Consider the following 20699-nt stretch of genomic DNA (forward strand, 5'->3'; position numbering starts at 1 on the left):
AAAGGCGCCGGGAAGCAGCGAAAGGCCACCTCGCCTCGGCCGGAGGCAAAGAAAAAATCTTACCGAGCAGCATGTGCACACGCGTGAGCTGCCAGGGACAAAACCTCTGAACCTACGTAAAGGAAGCAACGCTCAAAGCCCACCTCCTAAAGCGGCCTTCGTATCCATGCCTATGAGTGACTTCAAAAGTGCAGTGTAATTTTCCTCGACTCCCAGCATCCCATTCTTCCGATTGCAGTGTTGTTCGGGCAGGAGCTGAATTTTTTTTCCCCTCTGTATCAGCAATTAGGGGGCCATGCACTGAGCCGGTAGAGTCACTTCATTGCAGGGCCGTTTTCAACACACTGCAGCACCTCTCAATTATCTATGTATACAGTGCTAAAAACCTAATTTCCTCTTACAGGAAAGTTCATCCAAATAGTGTTAGCAACAGCACTGAGGCTGCCTTCACTCCCACCCTTTTCAATCCAGACAGCTCTACCTCACCAGCACAGGTGAGGTAAACCCCCCATCCTCAAGCAACTGCATTAGTGTAAGACCCGGAGACATCACACAGCAAATTCAGTGCTGTGGTTGGCCACAACATGCCCAGGGAACCTCTAAAATGTCATCCTTTTCTGTCAAATTCTTAAGACAGTTGAAAAAATGTAATTTAAGAGGTTTACAGAAGGAGATTCATGGCCAGAAATCGCTTACTTCAAAGGTCTGATAAAATATTAAATATATACAGTGCACAGAATTAACATGTTCATTTAAACCCATGAACACATCTAAATAACACAAAAGATCAGTGGAAGAGACAAAAGTACAATGGTCACTGGATCCATGTTTTCAGGATTGCACTACTTTCTACATTGGTTAAAACATTCCTGTATGGGGAAAAAGTCTTTAGTTTTCCTAAAAGTAAAAAAAGGTATAAAAAGCTTTTTAATTTAGTGGAAGTATTTTTTTTACACAGCCAACACCAAAACATGAGAATGAATATTTAAACACTAACCAGACACACTGTACCAAGACTTTCTAAAGGAGAAGACACAACAATAGATTTAATTTTAGCAGTTCTTTAATGGTGTCAAATAGGAAACCATCTATTCTTGCATCTTTTCGATTGTTTCTTCCTTGTATTTGCCCTTCTCCTTGCCAACCTGGCGAGATTTTGCTTTACGCTCCAAGATCTTTTTGCGATCTTTGTCCAGTTTTAGCCTAGTGATCACCACCTAGAGAAAAGACAAAAAAATTAGTGTCTCTTCAGTGTTGAAGTACAGCAACCTGACAGAACTGTGGTAACAGCACGGCCCAGGAAGATCAGCTCTGGCACACAAGTGTTATTTCCATGGACTATCTCATTTGGTTTGAGTAGAGCCGAGGTACTGAATTACCTCCGTATTTCACAATTTTCCCAGGTACGCTCAGGGATCAGAGGATATGCACAGCTGCCAAAACATCTGCACAAACTGAAAAGCAGCCAAATTTCAAGTAATTACTTTGAAGTAAACCTAATTTCCATTATGCTGCCCAAACACGATGGACACTACATCCACCTGAAACACAGCATATAGCTGATCCCATGACCACAAATGCAAGTAATGGATCACTATTTTAATTTCTCCATGTTTTAAAGAATATTACCTAAATTTTTGAACACTGGAAAACCATGCTGCTGCCGCTGACTACTATCCTATCACTGCTGTACCATTTGGAATAGCCAACGCATCTGGCTGAACTATAGGCAACAGTAAAAGTTCATGCACCATAGCGCGTGACTCACAGACTCATATACAGACTCTTTAAAAAAAAAACGTGCTATTGAACAGTTGAGAAGTGGCCAGGCAATTATCAAGTATTACTAACATGGACACATAAAGGTAAATCGTGCAGACCATTTGCTGCCACAGCCTTAATGAGATTTCTAATAGAGCAGCAGCAAACTGAAGCTCTGATTTTCAGCCCATAAGCAGCCTTCAGCACTCTCTGTGCCCCCTCAAACTGGCAAAGAAATGTGTTAATACTACTAACAGGAGTACTTTAAAAGTACAACTGACAATCAAATCCTAGAAAAACCATATAGGCTGCAGCAGGGCTGCACACTCCTCCTTGGTTCCCCTGTGCATTTAGGTGTCTCTTAACGGTAATCCATTCCTATCTCTTTATCTAGGAGAGGCAGAAACCGTTCATCCACCCCACCACAAGTTTGCAACAAACAAAACATTCTTCTGTTCCTTTTGCATTAATAACCAGAATCTTTATGCAAAGCTTTATCAAGGTCCGATTCCCAATTAGAGACAACTTTCACAGAAATAAAGGACGAGCACAAAATTCAATTCCTTTTACCACCATTGGCCATTTACCACACAAGTAGTATGTACACTGGCTCAATGGCAATGTCACCTTGCCCATCAAACATTGTTACTGCACACAAGTCATTATGTTGTTTTGGAATAATTCTGCTCTGCCTCTGCTGATCGTACCAACCATTTAGACCAGAAAACCTGTTACAACTGGATTTCTTCCACCACCAGTTCAGTATGTGTGCCCACATGACAAGGCTGAAGCAGACTAATTTCACCTGCTTCAAACCAGGTGTTGTCTAGTTGTTCTGTTTAGCTTGAAATGTTTTCCTATTATGATCTAAACAGGCTTTGCCTGGTTTTCACAAACTCTAAACATTGTAAGTCACTTCAGGCTAAAACCAGATTCAGAAGAACTTAGTTCACAATACCCCACAAGAGCAAATCACAACTCTGAGCACCTATCTAAACATTTCTAACACCTCCTTAACCAGTGCAAATGCCACATAGCAAAGATGAAGGGTTGCTCTAAACCACCTGATTTGTGCTTTAAAAACACCAAGCTCTTCAAAAACTATTTTTGTCAAGACTCTGTAAAGTCTCTAGCAGCTTCTCCACCAAATAAGCCCTAGAAACATCGAGGAGTTCTTGGTTTCAACTGTCACTTCTCTCCTATGACACCATAACATTTCCTTGTTTATTATCCCCCCCGATGCTGTAGTATCTCAATCCATGTGCTATAAAAAGGTTCCACTCATGCCAGCAGCAGTGTCTTCATTTGCCAACAAGCTCTCCTCATGCATTTCAGATCTCACTTTGTGCACCGTACCTTGCTGGGATGGATCCCCACATGGACAGTTGTGCCATTAGCCTTCTCACGCTGAACACGTTCAATGTAGATGACGTATTTTTTTCTGTACACCTGGACCACCTTGCCGATCTGTTGTCCTTTGTAGTGTCCCCGGACAACCTAAACAAAGATGTAAGAAGCACACTGTCCCATACTTCAAAACTACCCCTTAAACAATTACCAGATCTTAAAAAACACTATCTCATTATCCCAACAGAAAACCAGAACCACACAGGTTGAAATCCCAACTCTGCTCTTTCTATACACATGCCACAAAGACATCAATTACTGGACCATTTCAGCAATCACTACAATGGAAAATATAATGGATCAGAACTGTACTTTTCCCTCATTTTCCCTGCAGTAAACCCTAATGAAGGAACTCCATATGTTTTCAGAAGGCTAATGGTCAACTTCAACAGTTTTTCATCTTATTTTTTTCACCTACCGCTGCATTTTATGTAAAAAAAGCCACTTAGCTTGTATTCATTTATAAACTATCTTTCAAATATCACAGGTAGCAAACAGTCTATAAAAAAAGAAAAACAATTCTTTGTTTTGTGCTTTATTGTTAAAAGCCTTTAATCCAGTGCGCTAACCAATACATGTAACTAAAGTGCAGTAAAGTTGCCCGCACACTTGTGCTCCTTTTATTTTCCCTGTCACTGATGGGATCTCAAGAAACACTGAACAGGCTAAGTCCATAGTCTATGACTACATTAACTTGCATTATTTCTGCAAGACTCACAGCAAAGCTCCAGCACCAATTTGAATCTGTCTAGCCCTTCCCTTTTGCACAGGCTAAACATGAAAACCAAAACACAGACACAATTTCACATGTGAGAGCGCAACTTAAAAGACAAGACAGTGCAGCTACCTGGACTTCATCATCCTTTCGAATGGGCATAGAGCGGACGTTGTATTTCTGCCGCAGCTCCTTGGAGAGCGGGGAGGACATTATTTTTCTTCGAATGTGAGAAGGCGCATTGAAGTGTCGTTTGCGGTTCTTGCTGCGGTCTGAGGTCACAAATGGATTGAACTTCATTTTGGCTGCATGAAGAAAAACAATAGTTTGAGGAATGCTTATAACTCATAGAAACTGTGCTTTATCATCTACCCACACAAAGTATGCTAGGACACAAAAAACCCAATTTTAACTATTTTTAATCCCACCCCCAGTTAATATACCCTTACAAACTGGACTTCAAATAAGGTTTAAGCCTCTTCCCTGATGATGGCCCTGTGATTGACAGATGTGCCACACGTGCACATCAGACCATTCTTTCTAATCCAAAGCTTGCTGTTCTCAGAAGACACCTGACTGACTAGTCCTAATTTTGCACTGTAGTATACACTGCCTTCATTTATAAAGCAAATGTGTATTTTGGACTCGCAAAGAAGGCACTCATACTGCTTAGGTATCTCGAATAATGCACGCCGCCAGGTTGGTACACTCAGCAGATCTGCAAACCCAAAATACCTTTGGCCTTCCTGAAATCTTAACTGCACTACAAGATAGTCTGTCATGGCACGTTCATCCTGATTGACAAAGGCACGTCCATTAAACGACGCTTTTGCTCAACCCCACAACTTCCAAGTACCACACACTTGCACTTCCTGTGCATGCCAGCCTGGGCTGTACGGCAACTCAGAACACCATACGCTGCCTGAGCTTTATTAAGCGAATAATCCATTACCGAACAACAGACCAAAGGAGCCTGAGCTCTCCACGGCACGCCCGAAGGCAGCTCCGGGGCAGGCCCGCCCCACCAGACGCCCCTGCAGCCAGACTCCAGGGCCGGGCTCCCCCCGCCCCTGCCCGACACACGAACGCCAGCAGCGCCCTCACCCTCGGGGCACACCCGCCTCGGGGCCGGCGAGCCCGGGCCAACCCCGCTCCCCTCCCCGGGCAGCGAGCAGCGAGCAGCCCCCTCCCGCGCGAAGAGGGCCTGGGCCGCGCCGCCCCCGCCCCGCAGCTCCGGGCGCGGCCGCGCCAGCAACGCCCGAGCCCCCTCCGCCCCCGAACAGGCCCCGCCGGGTGCCGCTGCAGGGGCCCCGCCGCGCCGCGGCCAGCGGGGCACAGCGCAGGGCCGCCCCGCCCGGGATGGCGGCAGATGGGGACAGGCCGGGCCGCGCCGCCCTTACCCCGCTGCTGCCGCCGCGACGGTCGCCCGGAAAGAGGAGCGCGACGCGCTTCCGCTTCCGCTTCCGCAAGCCGCCGCCGGGATCTCGCGAGATCCTGCGCGCGGAGCTGGGGCCACCTGCGCCCCCTGGCGGCCGGCGGCCACAGGTGCACCGGGACAGCGCGGGGCGGGCGCCCGCCCGGTACCCACCGGGTATCACAGCCCCGCTGCCCACCCGGGCTCCCCCGGCGCCCCCCGGGTATCACAGCCCCGCTGCCCACCCGGGTGTGCCCGGCACCCACCGGGAATCACAGCCCCGCTGCCCACCCGGGCTCCCCCGGCACCCCCCGGGTATCACAGCCCCGCTGCCCACCCGGGTGTGCCCGGCACCCACCGGGTATCACAGCCTCGCTGCCCACCCGGGCTCCCCCGGCACCCCCCAGGTATCACAGCCCCGCTGCCCACCCGGGCTCCCCCGGCACCCCCCGGGTATCACAGCCCCCTGCCCACCCGGGCTCCCCCCGGCGCCCCCCGGGTATCACAGCCCCGCTGCCCACCCGGGTGTGCCCGGCACCCACCGGGAATCACAGCCCCGCTGCCCACCCGGGCTCCCCCCGGCGCCCCCCGGGTATCACAGCCCCCTGCCCACCCGGGCTCCCCCGGCACCCCCCAGGTATCACAGCCCCGCTGCCCACCCGGGCTCCCCCGGCGCCCCCCGGGTATCACAGCCCCGCTGCCCACCCGGGCTCCCCCGGCGCCCCCCGGGTATCACAGCCCCGCTGCCCACCCGGGCTCCCCCCGGCACCCACCGGGTATCACAGCCCCGCTGCCCACCCGGGCTCCCCCGGCGCCCCCCGGGTATCACAGCCCCGCTGCCCACCCGGGCTCCCCCGGCGCCCCCCGGGTATCACAGCCCCGCTGCCCACCCGGGCTCCCCCCGGCACCCACCGGGTATCACAGCCCCGCTGCCCACCCGGGCTCCCCCGGCGCCCCCCGGGTATCACAGCCCCGCTGCCCACCCGGGCTCCCCCCGGCACCCCCCGGGTATCACAGCCCCGCTGCCCACCCGGGCTCCCCCGGCACCCCCCAGGTATCACAGCCCCGCTGCCCACCCGGGCTCCCCCGGCACCCCCCGGGTATCACAGCCCCGCTGCCCACCCGGGCTCCCCCGGCACCCCCCGGGTATCACAGCCCCGCTGCCCACCCGGGCTCCCCCGGCACCCCCCGGGTATCACAGCCCCGCTGCCCACCCGGCTGTGCCCGGCACCCCCCGGGTACCATACCCCCGCTGCCCACCCGGGTGTGCCCGCGTCCGCTCCCGCACCCCCTCCTTTCACCGTGCCCAAAGTCAGGACTATTTAGCAGCAGCTACTTCTTCCCAAATCCAGCCCCTCCCCGAACGGGGATGCAAACAAAGAAACCGCCAGCGAGCGTCCTCCTCCCCAGCCCGGCCCAGCCCAGCCCGGCCCGGCCCGGCCCAGCCCCGCCCAGCCCAGCCCGCCCAGTCCAGCCCAGCCCGGCCCGGCCCGGCCCGGCCCAGCCCCGCCCAGCCCAGTCCAGTCCGCCCAGCCCAGCCCGGCCCAGCCCAGCCCGGCCCGGCCCAGCCCAGCCCAGCCCGGCCCGCCCAGCCCAGCCCAGCCCAGCCCAGCCCAGCCCACCTCCCTCAGCCAAAAGCGGACCGGTTTCCTTTTCCAAGCGCCTCAGCCCAGCCCGTGCTCCTGCGCCCGTGTGTACCGGCACCTGCATCCCCGCCTCCGCAAACTGACTTACCTGCACAAACTGCTTGCATTTCAGGTAGATTTGGGGCTATTGCATTTTTTTCAGGACACGGATTCATTTATTCTCAAGGAAACTTATTTATGGCAGAATGTGTTATTGGCAGAAATAAACCAATCAGCCGGGTGACAGACACTTGATTGGGTTTTGGGTTTATAAAGATAGGCTGGAAAAGTTTCTGGACTGTTGAGTTGCAGCAGGCTGAGAGTTGCACAAAAGCCTTTCCCAGCACCTTTAACCATCTTCTGTGCAGAGTAAGGAGCCTTCAGCACCATCCTGGCGCTTCTGGAAATCTGAGTTCCGTTCTGTACTTGAGTTTAATTGGAAGCGGGCAGGATCTGTTCTTTTGAAGATGTTGTACAGCAGACACCAACTTAAGTAAGCAATACCAGAACTTAAAAGGAATTGGTTTCTTAATATGGTGCAGATATATAGTGCCCAAATTCACTGTGTTGTAACCCTTTACTATTTAATCTTTAATAACTGCCTCAGACACTTATTTCTAAATACTTAGTGAAGTAAGGCTAAAAGGAAATTAAAGAAGGGGGGGAACAAAACCCAGGTTATTTTATATACACCAAGCGGAGCAGTGACTAAAGCCAAACCCAGCAAGTGCCAAGCACAGTCCACTCACCTCTCATTAAAAAAAGGGAGGTTAGGACACTTGGTACTGTTCAAAACCAAGCACTGAATGTCCAGACATGACTCAGTGCTGATTACAAAAGAGCCTCGTGTTAACTTTCTACACAGTGACCTGGCTTACAGTGATTTCATTGTGTGATAACGCTTAGTTCACTGAAATAATAATTATAAAAAAGCGAAAAAAGCCCTTTTAGATTGATTTTGCAATAGTAGTGCAACAAGAAGCCAATCAAAACACACGAGAGTTTTATTTTTAATTATAGAACTAAAAAGGCTAATATTTTATTAACATAAGGTTGCAAATTAAAAGAGAAATGCCAGAACTCCTTAATCATCTCCACTGTAAAAATGCAAAAGACTTGTGCTTTTAACATCACCATAACGTACTACAGGACTACGTCCTCCCTCCCCTGCCCCTCTCCCTTCTTCCAAGGACTACTGAAAAATAACTCATTGACATATTTAATCTGAAACTTCAGACAACTGTTCTAAAGCAGTTACTCATCACAGTCATTTTCAGCCTGAACGATTTGTGTATCTCACAAATAAAAAACAACTTTAAATGAGAAATATTCAGAAATTATTACCATCTACACTGCAGATTTCACTTTTTACAGAGCAGTAGTTGAGTGCAAGTATTTGATAAATCATTCATAAATGCACGTCTTCCAATCTATTCTTACCCCATTTCCTTTTTTTTTTCCTTAAAAAAATAATCTTCAGCAGTTCACGTACTTCCTAGAATATACCTAAGCACAGCTATCCCTAAACCTAAAAATTTTAACTCCACCATTGCAAAGCATCCTATGCCACAAGTTCTCACCATAGGATGGAGTGTACCTTTTTTGAGGGACTTATTTAAACTGGAATATATACAAGTTCTAAATGTTTTACTTCCTACAGGGATGTCTGTCTTGGAAAACCACAAATACTTCTGTCAAAATACCAACTTGAAAGAGCAAAGTCAGGAATATGGATGAACACCTACAATCAATGGTTTTCCTTCCACTATGGCTTGAAATTATTTTGTTTGCATTGATGTTTAAAAGCATAACTAGGTTCATTTTGTCTCTAGAAAGTGTTTGAAAATAAAAGTGAAATCTAATGAGATGTGTATGCACGGGGCAGGACTGCCGTAACAGTAACTACCTCGCTTTCACATTTGGAGAGATGAAGAGCAAATTCTTCTGTAAACACATGATGCAGCATCATTACACGACCCAAGCCAGCCATGTCTGAAGGACAAGCTCGCCACAACTTACAGCAGGCCCAGAAGGTAGCCTTGGCTGGGCAGTACTCGAAGGCTTAGACCTGGTTTAAAGAACTAAGGTGCAGACTGTTTCTTCAGCAGAGTTTTGCCAGAACTTGAGTACAATTTGGTTTCCACATCTAGCAAAAAAAATGTGATTTATTAGGTTATTGCAGTGGACGTTTTGGCAGAGAAAGCAGGCACACTGAAGTATGCATCTGTTATTTCCAAAAAAAGCCAAACAATTTCACTGGTCTGGTTTAGAGAACTGGCCTGGACTGCCCAGAAGATAGCGTTTAATTCAGAGGATGGGGAGAAGGTCAGAAATAACATGCCAGGGGACACAAGGAATCTGCAAACAGCTTTGCTTGTTTGTGTCCAAGAAGTTGTACCAGGGAAGAAATTTCAGAAAAAAGTAACGCTACAATCCATCACACTACAAAGACGTTCTCTTGCAGAGCTCAGGATGCATTGCTAAGATATTAAAAATGACATCCTTGTGATCCACTGGGTTCACAAGCTGTGAGCAAAGACTCAGGAAATTCAAGAGGAAAAAACTAGGACATTTTTGCTGTAAGCTTCAGCTGGCCACAGTGGATTAGAGGAAATCCTTCAGCCAACGAGAGAAGCAACTCAATGGAAAATCCCGGCTCCCACCGGGCAGCCACCGCCATCCAGTGGGTACTGCTCACAGGCGCATGGACGCACACACTGAAATGAAGACAAGCATCTCATTTTCAAGTTGATTTTTGTAAATGGAAAAAAAAAACGTATAAAATCTATCCATACATTACAGATACAGGAAGTTACGCAATCCAGTTTACACCTAAAGTAATAGCAATCAGTCCATAACAAAAACAGGGAAAAAATTCCAACACTGTAATTTGTCTGAAGTCACCACAGGGCAGAGGACGTCAGGGGTAGGGTGGTTGGCTTCTTCTTTTTGGTGTGTGGATAAAACTGGCTACCTTCCCTACTTCCAAAGCAATGAGACAATTTCAACAGACATGTATTAGGAATACTTTTGAAATGCATCTGACTCTAGCATTAACACTGAATATTCAAAGATTCATATTATTACAGCATAATAGTTGGATACTTTTGCCTCCAGGAAAGGGCAGTGGGCAGTAGATATTATCCAAGAGAAATCCTGCACCCGTCTTAGAATTTACAGCATTGATTGAGTTAAAGATTTTTATTTTATGATTCTTATCCATCCTGGAACACTTAAAATTTGTGTATCCTCAGCTCAGACATTTACAAAGCATGCAGAAACTGTTACTACTCAAGGAACTTTTAGGAGGCTATGGAAGATGTGCTGGTGGGTATTGGTCTAATTTTAGTGAACTCATGTCTACCATTACATGCAAGCCACACCTGGCAGTAGTTCTCCCCTCACACCTCCATTTATTGGAGGCCTCAGAAGACAAGGCTTGAATGAATGGGCACAGAAGCTCAGGTACCATTTTAAGGAATAAAACAACTACGAGCAGGGGGCAGCTTGTGGGAATGCCTGCCCTGCTACTGGTGTACCTGTGGGTGAACAGTGTCAGTCTAGGGCTCAGAAAAGACACCTGACTGAATTTTAAAGGAAAAGGGAGACAGCTTAAACCCTGAAAAGACAGACTTCCTGTGTTTGACAGGTGTATTCAATATACACACACAAAGCAAGACAGTCAGCCGTGCTCATCATCCACCCAGAAGACTGCACCGTTTTTCTGAACACATAGAATATACAGCCCCTTTTCAAAATAACAACAACAACAATAATAATATTAATAAAGCAGAAGTGCAGAATCCAGACTGTTGGGTGGTCTGTTTAAAAAACATAAGAAAGAATAAAAGCTAATGCTGTAAAGACAACTATTCCCTTTCAAAGCAAAGGCCACATAAAACTGTGTTGCTCAGTTTGGTTTTTACTTCATGCCACCTGTAAACACAAGACTGGATATTCAGTTTCTGGGAAGAAATGAAACCACTTTTACATCCAGAGTAAAAGAAAGGCCCTTCACTGCCTGGATGACAGATTACCCAAGAAAAGGTAGCTGGGGGAATGCTTCCTCTTCTCATTTGTTCATTTCATTAGAAAGGTCATATCTGAACAAAGGAGCTTTCAAATAAAAGCACAAAACATTTCTTGATGTCATTTCTGCCCTCTGTCTCTAAAGTGTGCTACGGGGACTAATACTTTCCATTCCTCTCCAACAGATACATCACCTTTTTGGCACCACAGGTGGAATTTCTTCCTAATGTGTAATTCTGCCTTATACAAAAGTGATTGTCTAATCATGCAAATCCAACAGAATTCCAAAAAGTGCCACAAGACAGCTCAACTCTTTGCAATCTACTATCTAGTTTGTACGCTGCCATAGGAACCTCCCAGAGAACAGACTGTCATCCTTACTTAGAACTGATGGTGTATTTCATATATGGCATTTCAACCTCTCTGGGGGAGAGAATCGAAATCCATGTCCTGATTCCATTGATTTTTCACTCTCAGAGCTCTGAAATGCATGGAGATTTCTTTGATTTGTTGAAGACGTCTTCACTGAACAGCCTGATTAGAGAAAAACTTAACTGATTCAACCAAATAGAAAATAAAGACAAAAACAGGTAGTGGTAGATTTCTCAATCTTTGCTCCTGTCCTTGGAGACTAGGGTGGAGTTTCATCGCTACTGCATTTTCCCTAGCTGGATCTTCTTCCAGGCCTCTGATGCTGTGAAAATGCAGGAGTCGAGGATCCCAGCTACAGTAAATGTTCCTCCAATGATGGCACATATCTGAAAAGTACAGAGAGAGGAAACAGGTTTGTCAGTGATGAGGGAAACTTTTACACAGCTTGAAACTGGGGGGAAGGATATTATTGCCTATTGCTAGGGTGTTTTCTGGAAGCACAGTAAGAACTGGGTGACAGTACTGGCGACGTAATTACATGACAATCATTCAGGAAAACCATTCCCTACAGTGGAATAACTTAGTGCTATCCTGAACTCATTATAGCCTGAGCCAATCATAAATCCCAGCTCCTAGGAGCCTACAGCATGTATGCTGTTCCGTTCTGGGCTAAACTCCACCTAACAAAGCTTTCTAGAAGCTCTGTGTTGCTCATATCTTCCTACTACTGTTTTCTATTATAAATACCACGGCCTTGGAGTGTTTTCCCTATTTCACAAGATACAGCATTTGCAAACAGCAAAAGACACTTAAATAGCATGTGAAGGACAGTGACTAACAGAGAAACCTAGCTAGCAGTGACACCTACAGCTAAGTCTGTCTAACACTTTCCATGACAAAGGCTGCTTACAAAAGCACTGCCAACTTAACTCTTCGTGGGCCAAATTTTTCCATGCAAGACGTCTCGGGTTGAATTATTTAAACACCAGTAAAAACACGTAATCATTTTCAAGAACAAAGTTAGGGAAAAAATTAATCTCCTGATTAGCATAACAGCCTACTTCAGTTCCCAAGTGCTAGAAAAACGCAAAAGTATTCCGACATGTTAAACCAAAGGTACTTTGGCTTAGAGCACCCAAAATCAGGGGGCACCAGTTATCGACTTTGCAACACATTGCTTCAATTCCCTTATCTATGAAATGGGGACAATGCCAAACTTGCCTCCCAGGGAAACTGTGAAGGAAAACACATCTGAAGGGTTCAATACTATGACAATAGCCGTCTCTGAGTCCTTGTGGAAACATATCACTTGTACTCAGGACCAGGTTAATACAAGCCACCTGCTAGTAACAAGACAGCAGTCAAATACCGTAGGATGGGAAGAATCACCACTCACAGGGTGCCAGCCCACCCCGTGCACTGTTCAAGGCAGGGTTCACATGGAAAGTATGATACACAATAATGTAACCTAGTAACATTTAACAGCCAAGTTATAATTACACAGGACCTGGCATTTCCCAACTCCCATATTTTTTACTTCATAACTGTGATGCTCTTTTAATTTGGTCTTTTACGTTGCGCAGGATTAGGTGGTTCTGAGAATAAGAGACACCGGGTCAGTGAGAAGAGGACAAGATACAGAGCTTATCTTCTGAGAAGGGCCTGCCCAGGAAAAGGGGGATTTTGCTGTGAGCTAGAAGCCAAGAGAGAGAGAGGAACCCCAAATCAGTAAGCCAACGTAGCAGGGCAATGCAACTGACACAGAAGGGAACCGGTGCCACACTGGACCTACTGTGCCATGTCTCCTCTCCCACACCCCATAGACAAAGTTACAGACAAGAGAGTAACATAAGAGCAGCAGCGTTCAGCTCATCAAGGAGTTAGCGGTGGCAACAGAACAAACAGTTCATTAATGGTGAGCGAAGGCAACAAGAAATAAAGCACTCGTTTACATGAGTATTTATAACCGGGATATAGGCGTTTAGTGAGCTCAGTGAAATGAGGAGCTGCAGTAAACGTGGCTTTTGCAGGACAGTTGGCATTCCAGCAGATAAAGGCTTCAAAAACCAGAGTACCAGCCTGAGGCAAAGTTAGTATTTTTAGTGAACAAGTCCAGCTCCTGCCCTCTGTGCCCCCCCCTCCTTGCTATCCCTTGGAGCATGACGCAGGGTGACTTTTCAGGGAAAATGACCGCAATGGAGTTGGGTTATTTTCAGTCTACAGCAGCTCAGCTGACAGGAGATGTTACACCACAAACAACAGAAAACCCGTCCAACACTAAGATTTTGCATCATATGGTAGGAAAATCTGATTTCAGTGCAGCAGTGCAAGGGGTTGGGGAATAGAAAAAAAGTCTGCATTCATCTGCACAGCTCTGTACTGCTGAGTGTTTATGAGTCACACACACCTGGCATTTGCTTGGAGCCTGCCTCCCGGCACGCACACAGCCCTCTTGTTTCATTGTGACAAAAAAAAGGCAGCACCAGGGTTGGTCTGTAGGTCAGCACAGAAGCTGCACCACTGCGTTTCTTTATCATCACAGTTCTAATATGTATGGAGCGTTGCTCCTTAGCAGCACTGAAAGAAGTTAGGCATCATGCACTTATTTATATTTAATGGAATTTTACACCGGGAATGAGCTGCGTTTGGCTCCATGAGGTTACAGTTTGACTCGGGCCCAACCATTAAAGCAGGAAGGAAAAGGAATACAGAAGTGTAATAATTACAGCAGTGAGAGACCATGCAATGTGGAGTACATATGAGGGTTTTAGAACAGAATATGATTATAGGTTAGTACATGCAGGCTGAAGTCTAAAGGAAAACACAAGTAGATATGTAAGAAAAGGCGAGGCTGCAAGGAAAAATGACAGAAAGGCAAGTGTCAGATACGTGAGTGTGGACCTCTGGGATGTCTTAAAATCTGAAAATTACTTTTTAGGATAGAGGGGACCACTAGGACTCCCAGGTAATTCCTAGTAAGGTAAGCTGCAGAATCCCACTCAGAGGTTTCTGGCTGACCTGCAGCACAGCTTGTAGAACAACACTCTCTTGGTTTTAAAAAAGCCACAGGACTGAGTCTATGATACATGTTGGTAACAGGTTCCATGGCTGAAATAATTCTCCCTGCAACCATTTTTTCCAGTTTAATTTTTTTCACACCTAGAGGGCACACGAGTCCTCTTGTATCAGGAAAAAAATTCTATTCTTTTCTTTGGATTTTGAATACTTCACCAGAACTTCAGCTTGTTTTCTGCCTGCTCTCCCCTCCCAGCCCCTAGACTGAGCTCATGATAAAACCTTCTTTCAGTTTTGCCACTTAGAGGAACTCATAAATTTTCAGCAGTGAAACTTTCCCCCTTGCTCCATCACCTCAACCACGAGGCCATGAATGGCTTCTCTTTATGGGGAGATGCCTTGATTTTAAGCAGTACAGTTTAACAGGCAAAAACTACTGTGTTTAACACTGTGCCAGGTGTCTGTGGTTAACCCCGGGATCCATGGCAAATTCACAGCACAGTGACAGTGGCAGCACTGACCCACAAGCAATACAAATCTTATTTAGTACTGATTTTTTTGAAGCGTGACATGTAAAGTAAAATCTGTGCTAAACCAATGCCTTTTGTCCTGCACAGGAAGCACCTCTCACATGGTACAGAAAATTAGGATAATTCTTCATACCACAAAAACCCAAGGAGCAGGCATGAGTTAGAGAGGGTTCACTGGGAACACTGCTATGGTGTTATAATGCTGCTAAAACCAGCGCTGAGGTTTTTGGGGGGCACACTCATTACTAACAAAGAGTATCAAATAACCTTCTCAGCAGCAGAATGAGATTCCTTTGGCTGTCTGCTGAACAGCCAAAACCCCTCTCTCATCTGACCACTCCACATGGGATCGCCCCTCCGTAGCGTATTCCTCCCTCCAACATGGACACCATTTCCCTGACAGGTGGCCATGCTTAGCCACACACTGTGTTACATGTCTAACTGCTAAAAGTGTCTTTCAAGCCCACAGGATCCTCCTCCATCCCCAGGACATGTTTAAATTTACTGAAAGCCACATGGGTGCCCTAGTAAACAATCTGCTCACTAAAAGGAGTCACAGGTGATCCCCCCCTACCCTACAGCCCCTCTTGTGGTTTTTAAATTAAGCAGCTGCTGCTCAGAAAAAGCTGATGCTTTCCTTGGCTAGCCCCGTTCGGCAACAACTCCAGATGCCCCAGCACAATCTCTGTCTGGACCTCAGCCCAGTGCTGATTATCACTAACTGGTATCCAGAGCAACTGTGATGCAAAAGGCCACGCTGGAGATACAGGAAGGGGCTAAAGCAGTGGAAAGGACAATGGAACAGATCATGTCATCAAAACAGAGCAAGGAAACCTAGAACAAAAGGTGTTTTGATCCTCTGCAGCACCGCTCCCCCCCTCCAACCTTTTCAATGCCACCTTGAACGCTGTAAAGCTTTAGGTGTAGCACATACACAGCCAAGGCTGCACTACTGTAAAACATTCCTAGCCTAAATGAGAGCAAGAGCAGGTCATCTGTACCAGGGCCAGATGGTCCAGACCAGTAGCCACAGTGCAGCATCTGCAGCAAGGTTCTGCCTTTAAGTCAGCCGCATCTGAAAAGGGTACGGCACACCTGTCTGATGTACTGCATAACAGCTACTGCAGATATCAGTATCATCCACACATCTCCATAGGAGGGACATTCAATTGGAATGGCCCCAAGTGAGCTGCTTGAGACTACAGCTATTTATAAGACCAAAGTAGACAAAAATCAATTGTAAAACTCTTCTTCAGCAGTCTAGCAGCCAGCACGTGCCTGGCTAACTTTACAGACATGATGGGGTAAAGCTCTAGCTGGGCTCATGTCAAATCCAAAAGGTCATTGCGGCAATCAGTGAGGAAAGCCTCTCCTGTGGACTCCTTATGTAAACTCTGAAGTACGGCACCAAATTCCACAAAGATGCTATTTATATGCATTAGAATGGCATATTAGCAGTAAATCAATGCTAGCAACACTCATGACAAAGAATAATGCCAGCTATCGATCCTTTCCAAACACTGTTTCCTATTAAAAACACCTCCACACACTCAACCCCAAGATGCGTAAGAAACCTATGCATATGAGAGCATATTGTTAGGGAAAGAAGTAGAGACAGTATGAGATGCCAAGTCATAAAATGCTGATGTCTGACCTTTTTTAGGATTATGTTTTGAAACCAAACAGACGTGCTAAGAAGAGAAGGTCTTAAACCATGACATTTAGATTTTGCTTCAAGTCCCTTTCTCTTGGTATTTGTGTATCCTAAGGGATCACACGCATTTCTGAAGTGAAAGGAACTTCGTGTTCATCAGAAGCTGCAAAATCAAAATCTTTAAGCGTAACACAGCCACACTGTTTATGTTACTTCCAATTAAAATATTCAAACAGTTTAAAAATCAAAATCTGAAGTCTTCATTCCAGCCAATTTATCAACCACTTCGCATTCTACCATGCCTCACTGGTACAGCAGACTGCAGCTTAAATTTTAAGCCAGCTCCCCCAGGACACATTTTTTTAAAGTTCTGGAAGATCTTTAAATAGCTCTTTGCCTAACCAGCAGTTTGGACAGTACAGCTGTGTTATAGATGCTACTATCAGTACTGCAGGATGTTATCTGAATAGATCAAAACATAACTCGTCAGGAAAACACCTCTGGAACTTGGTAATGCAGCTCTTCTCCACTTCTACCCAGGAGTAAATGACTGGACCCAGCATACCCATATTAAGCCAAGCAGCAGCACTGAGTAAAACAACTGCCCTGCATTCTCTGCAAGTTAGATCTCATCATTAGAGAGACAGTTTATTGTAGCGTGCTTTACTACATACCACATTAGCTTTACTTCCAAGTTTCTGACATGCTGCAATAGTGCCCATCCTGCCTAGACAGAGTTTGGCACTTCTGGAATAGGATAATTTTCTTTCTTCTTGTGCCTAGCTATTAAATCAAATTGTCAGAGCATAGGGCTTACCAGTTACCTCACTTGCACTTCAGTACAATTGCAGTAATGTACTGCTTTATTTCAATCATGTCACGATGCTCTGAAGCAGAAACTCAATTCTTCTGGACAAGAAATGCTCAGAAGAGAAATGAGAGGCAGGCAGGAGAAGGGAGAATTAGAGGTTTAGAGTAACTCACCGATGTGATAAACCTGTACAAAGGCTGCCGCCTCTCTGTGTATTTCACTGTGATGGGACTCAAATCATAACGAAACCAGATAGCTGGGATAATGCGGCCAGTGTGACTGTAGGCTACGTACTCCTAGAAAAGAAAGTGGGGGAAAAATGGCAGAAAATGTGAGCAATCTCGTTCCAGATAGAGTGTCTGCAATAAAACTGCTTCTGTGGATCTGGCCCTTACTGCACTGTTTTGTACTAATGATCAGACTGAAAGAAGCAAACAGTTAATTCCTGTATGATTTCTCTAGCTTAGATCTGTTCTATTTAAATACAAGCAGTCTCTAAGGGGTTGCAGGTGAAGTTTTTGTACTGTCAGTATGTAAATCATATACTGGGATATTCATCAAACAAACAGAATTGCGTTTGCAAGAACCTGAAAATCCCTTCTTGTCCATGCACTCAGAATAGCAAGCAGCAGCTCCTGTCTGTGAGGCCCCCTTTGCATTGGGATCAACAATGTGAATGCTTTGCCCACTCAGTATGAATCACGTAGAGCCATGTTTAAAAATCATGCTGAAAGCCAAAATGAAACTGTATACAGAAAATTAGCGGCAAAGGTTCAAAAATATTCCAAGCTTGTTCAGGAGAGACATCTTCAGATTGCCAGTGATAATCTCCTTTAATGCATTTCTTCAATAACAGGTACAGTGCAATCAGTCAGTAACAGGACAACACCCCAATAAGACATACTGCACAATGCAATGTAGAACAGATACTAAAATCAACTTAGTATCAAAAGTCACATCTTGTTGAGCTAATATTTTGCCTGTGCTCTCAGTGGAAATATGTATCAAGTTTCAAGGATCAGGACATTTATCTTGACAGACTGAAGAAAAATCAAAGCAAAGGAGGCTGGGGACTCAGCAATCTAATGAGAACCATCAGCACCGGCATGGCACACATTGCCTCTTTACCCAGCTGCTCTTCCCTTCTTTAGCCCTGTGACGTGCCTGCCAACTCAGATGGCTTCTTCTGTTTTAATTCTCTCCTTCACACCGAGGCAAAGACAACCTCATATACTTCAGAAAGATGAAGAAAGGACAAGCAATAGGACACTCATGAGCATGATACAAAAAAGATAATTTTACTTTCCATGAGCTCAGAGGGAGCTTGTGGAACAGCATCTATCTCCTTCATTAATCTCATATAAATCCCAAATTTCCCTCTATTTAGTTTTTTTCCCCATGGATGACAAGAGAAGCAGAATGCAGCTGAAATCTTGAGTCATAATATTTTCAGGGCTTTTATTGCGGAAGTTCTGTAGTATATCTTGGGACAGTGGCTATCTAGGGAAGTGAGGAAACAGGGTCTAGGAGGTAAAAGGGGATAGGAGACAGACGGTCCACACTTAAGACTCTACCTCTTCATACTAGTCAATCTGTGCCAGAGTATTCCAATGGCTTCTGATTTCTGTTTCTCACCGATCAGTATGGGAGTCAAGGACTAAAGCACCAATAAGAGAATTTTTTGTTTTAATGAGAAGAAAATGCAGAGGCAGCACTGTTCCTCTGCACTTCAGTTTTGATAGAACTGACCTCATTTTTTTCCTTCCTCTCCCCTCTTCCCCACCAGCAATCCTGCCCTAATGAGTCAGCCTTGGCCGAACGCCCCCATTTGCAACCATGCTCACAGAAGTGTCAAAAGCTCCTGCTGTCTATTTTCCAAATTACTTTCAGAACTTGTGTCACAAGAGTCTTATCAGAACAAGAGTTGTGACATTAAGCAGAGCAAATACATTGTAATCTGAATAGAGGGAGACATCCAAATCATTGGGACACACTGCACAAGCAAGCCTAAAAGTCACTAGACAGGAAAGTTAATCTAAGAACTAGTCCGTGAGAGTGCATGCTTGATTCTCAGTTATGGTAAACTAGCAGTAATTAGATATTATAAACAGATTCTGGACTTCCACTTAGCACCTGAGTGGCAAATAATTTTAAACTGAAAGAGGCTTTTTACCTTAAAAAGTAAATAGGGTCGTCTTCCCCCCCCCCCCCCAAGTTCAATACATTGTATTATTAAAATACAAATATCTTCATATTTAATGTAAATTAATTCAAGAATTATAAAGTTGCAATAACTATCATAATCACTATAATAAAGTAGGCACTGTGAATTAGTTAACCAGTACAATTTGCTGCTGCAGGTTCAGTGGCTTAATATCTGAAATCAACGTATGTAAAAAGCTAAAAACTGTGCTAACTTATTTGTCTGATACATGTATCACAACTGAGACTGTTCTATTAATAAAACCATGTGTAAGTGCCATTTCGTATGTTCAATTGGATTGCAGTTTCCATCCAGATGCACCTTGACACAAATCACAAGAGCTCCTGCAGCATGTCAAAACCTTCCACACAATTTATGGAAATCTAGATCAGTTACACTGATATATATGAGAAATTCAGGAGTAAGAATACTTTTCTCTAGAATTAAAACAATACCACCACCTGTTCTGACAAGCCCTCACAATCCCAACCCTGGTAAATGCCAGCACCAGGAGCAAAAGGAAGGCCCACTCGAGCTTCAGTTCCTCCTTCTCCCAGCAGAGGCTACTGCTCACCTACGGACAAATGTACATGACTGCAGAGCAGAGGAGCAGGAGGGAGGAGGAATGATGACTGAAGATCCTCCGTGCATCCACTGGGCTGCAATGGGGAGCTTCTCTGAGAACTACCTGCTGCTTTACCTTATTTGCTACAGTATATTGGTATGAATATCGCTGCTTGCCGCTCATGTCTTCGTACACCGTCGGGACTATCTTCAATATGTAATCATGAGATGCAAGAGCTGCGGTCAGGAAAGGAAAGGAAAGTATAAGTTAGCATTCAGAGAAAGGAATCACAGCCTACACAACATTTCAAAGTAAATGTGCGAAATCAACGAAAACAAGTCAGTCACAGAAAACGTATCTCCCTCCTCCTTATCTCAGGTTCTGTGACAAAGTGACAATTTCACATCCTACATTTACATCCTTTGTACAAAACTTTGTAAGGTACTTGGATGACACCAGAACCTGCCCACCAGTCTAAGACTTCTGTAGCACCATGACCCACAGAGATGAGTGTGGGTCACTTGAACCTTCCTAACTGCTTGCAGCTATAAATGGTATGACTTACCACCACCACAGAGCTGTCCCCGTTAAATCAAGA

The 20699-nt window shown here is 45.6% G+C and overlaps 2 protein-coding genes across 2 annotated transcripts in view; both read right to left on the reverse strand.

The window, feature by feature from the left end:
* Nucleotides 1-1045: 1045 nt before the first annotated feature.
* RPL26L1 (ribosomal protein L26 like 1) lies at nucleotides 1046-5321 on the reverse strand. The gene is made up of 4 exons (XM_075715515.1): nucleotides 5284-5321; nucleotides 4016-4188; nucleotides 3118-3258; nucleotides 1046-1217 (listed from the first exon to the last, which is right to left on the reverse strand). Exons 2-4 carry the CDS (start codon nucleotides 4181-4183, stop codon nucleotides 1089-1091), a joined length of 438 nt encoding a protein of 145 aa, XP_075571630.1. The 5' UTR covers nucleotides 4184-4188; nucleotides 5284-5321; the 3' UTR covers nucleotides 1046-1088.
* A 5604-nt stretch (nucleotides 5322-10925) lies between these two features.
* ERGIC1 (endoplasmic reticulum-golgi intermediate compartment 1) overlaps nucleotides 10926-20699 on the reverse strand; it is a 37177-nt gene continuing 27403 nt past the window's right edge. Inside the window, exons 8-10 of the mRNA XM_009485931.2 lie at nucleotides 20237-20337; nucleotides 17507-17629; nucleotides 10926-11709 (exon numbers count right to left, since the gene is read on the reverse strand). Coding sequence (XP_009484206.2) covers nucleotides 11602-11709; nucleotides 17507-17629; nucleotides 20237-20337 — 332 coding nt within the window. The 3' untranslated portion in view covers nucleotides 10926-11601. The remainder of the gene's footprint in view (nucleotides 11710-17506; nucleotides 17630-20236; nucleotides 20338-20699) is intronic.

This window comes from Pelecanus crispus, chromosome 8, assembly GCF_030463565.1.
Source record: "Pelecanus crispus isolate bPelCri1 chromosome 8, bPelCri1.pri, whole genome shotgun sequence".
NCBI classification, from domain to species: domain Eukaryota; kingdom Metazoa; phylum Chordata; class Aves; order Pelecaniformes; family Pelecanidae; genus Pelecanus; species Pelecanus crispus.

Bases quoted from the DNA above. Each gene is read 5' to 3' on its own strand.
- RPL26L1 (XM_075715515.1), bottom strand. From the start codon at position 4,183: ATGAAGTTCAATCCATTTGTGACCTCAGACCGCAGCAAGAACCGCAAA. The intron at 3,259-4,015 runs GTAGCTGCACTG...ATCTTTGTTTAG, and splicing joins GAAAGGATGATGAAGTCCAG to GTTGTCCGGGGACACTACAA. The intron at 1,218-3,117 runs GTACGGTGCACA...TCTTTTCTCTAG, and splicing joins TGGGGATCCATCCCAGCAAG to GTGGTGATCACTAGGCTAAA.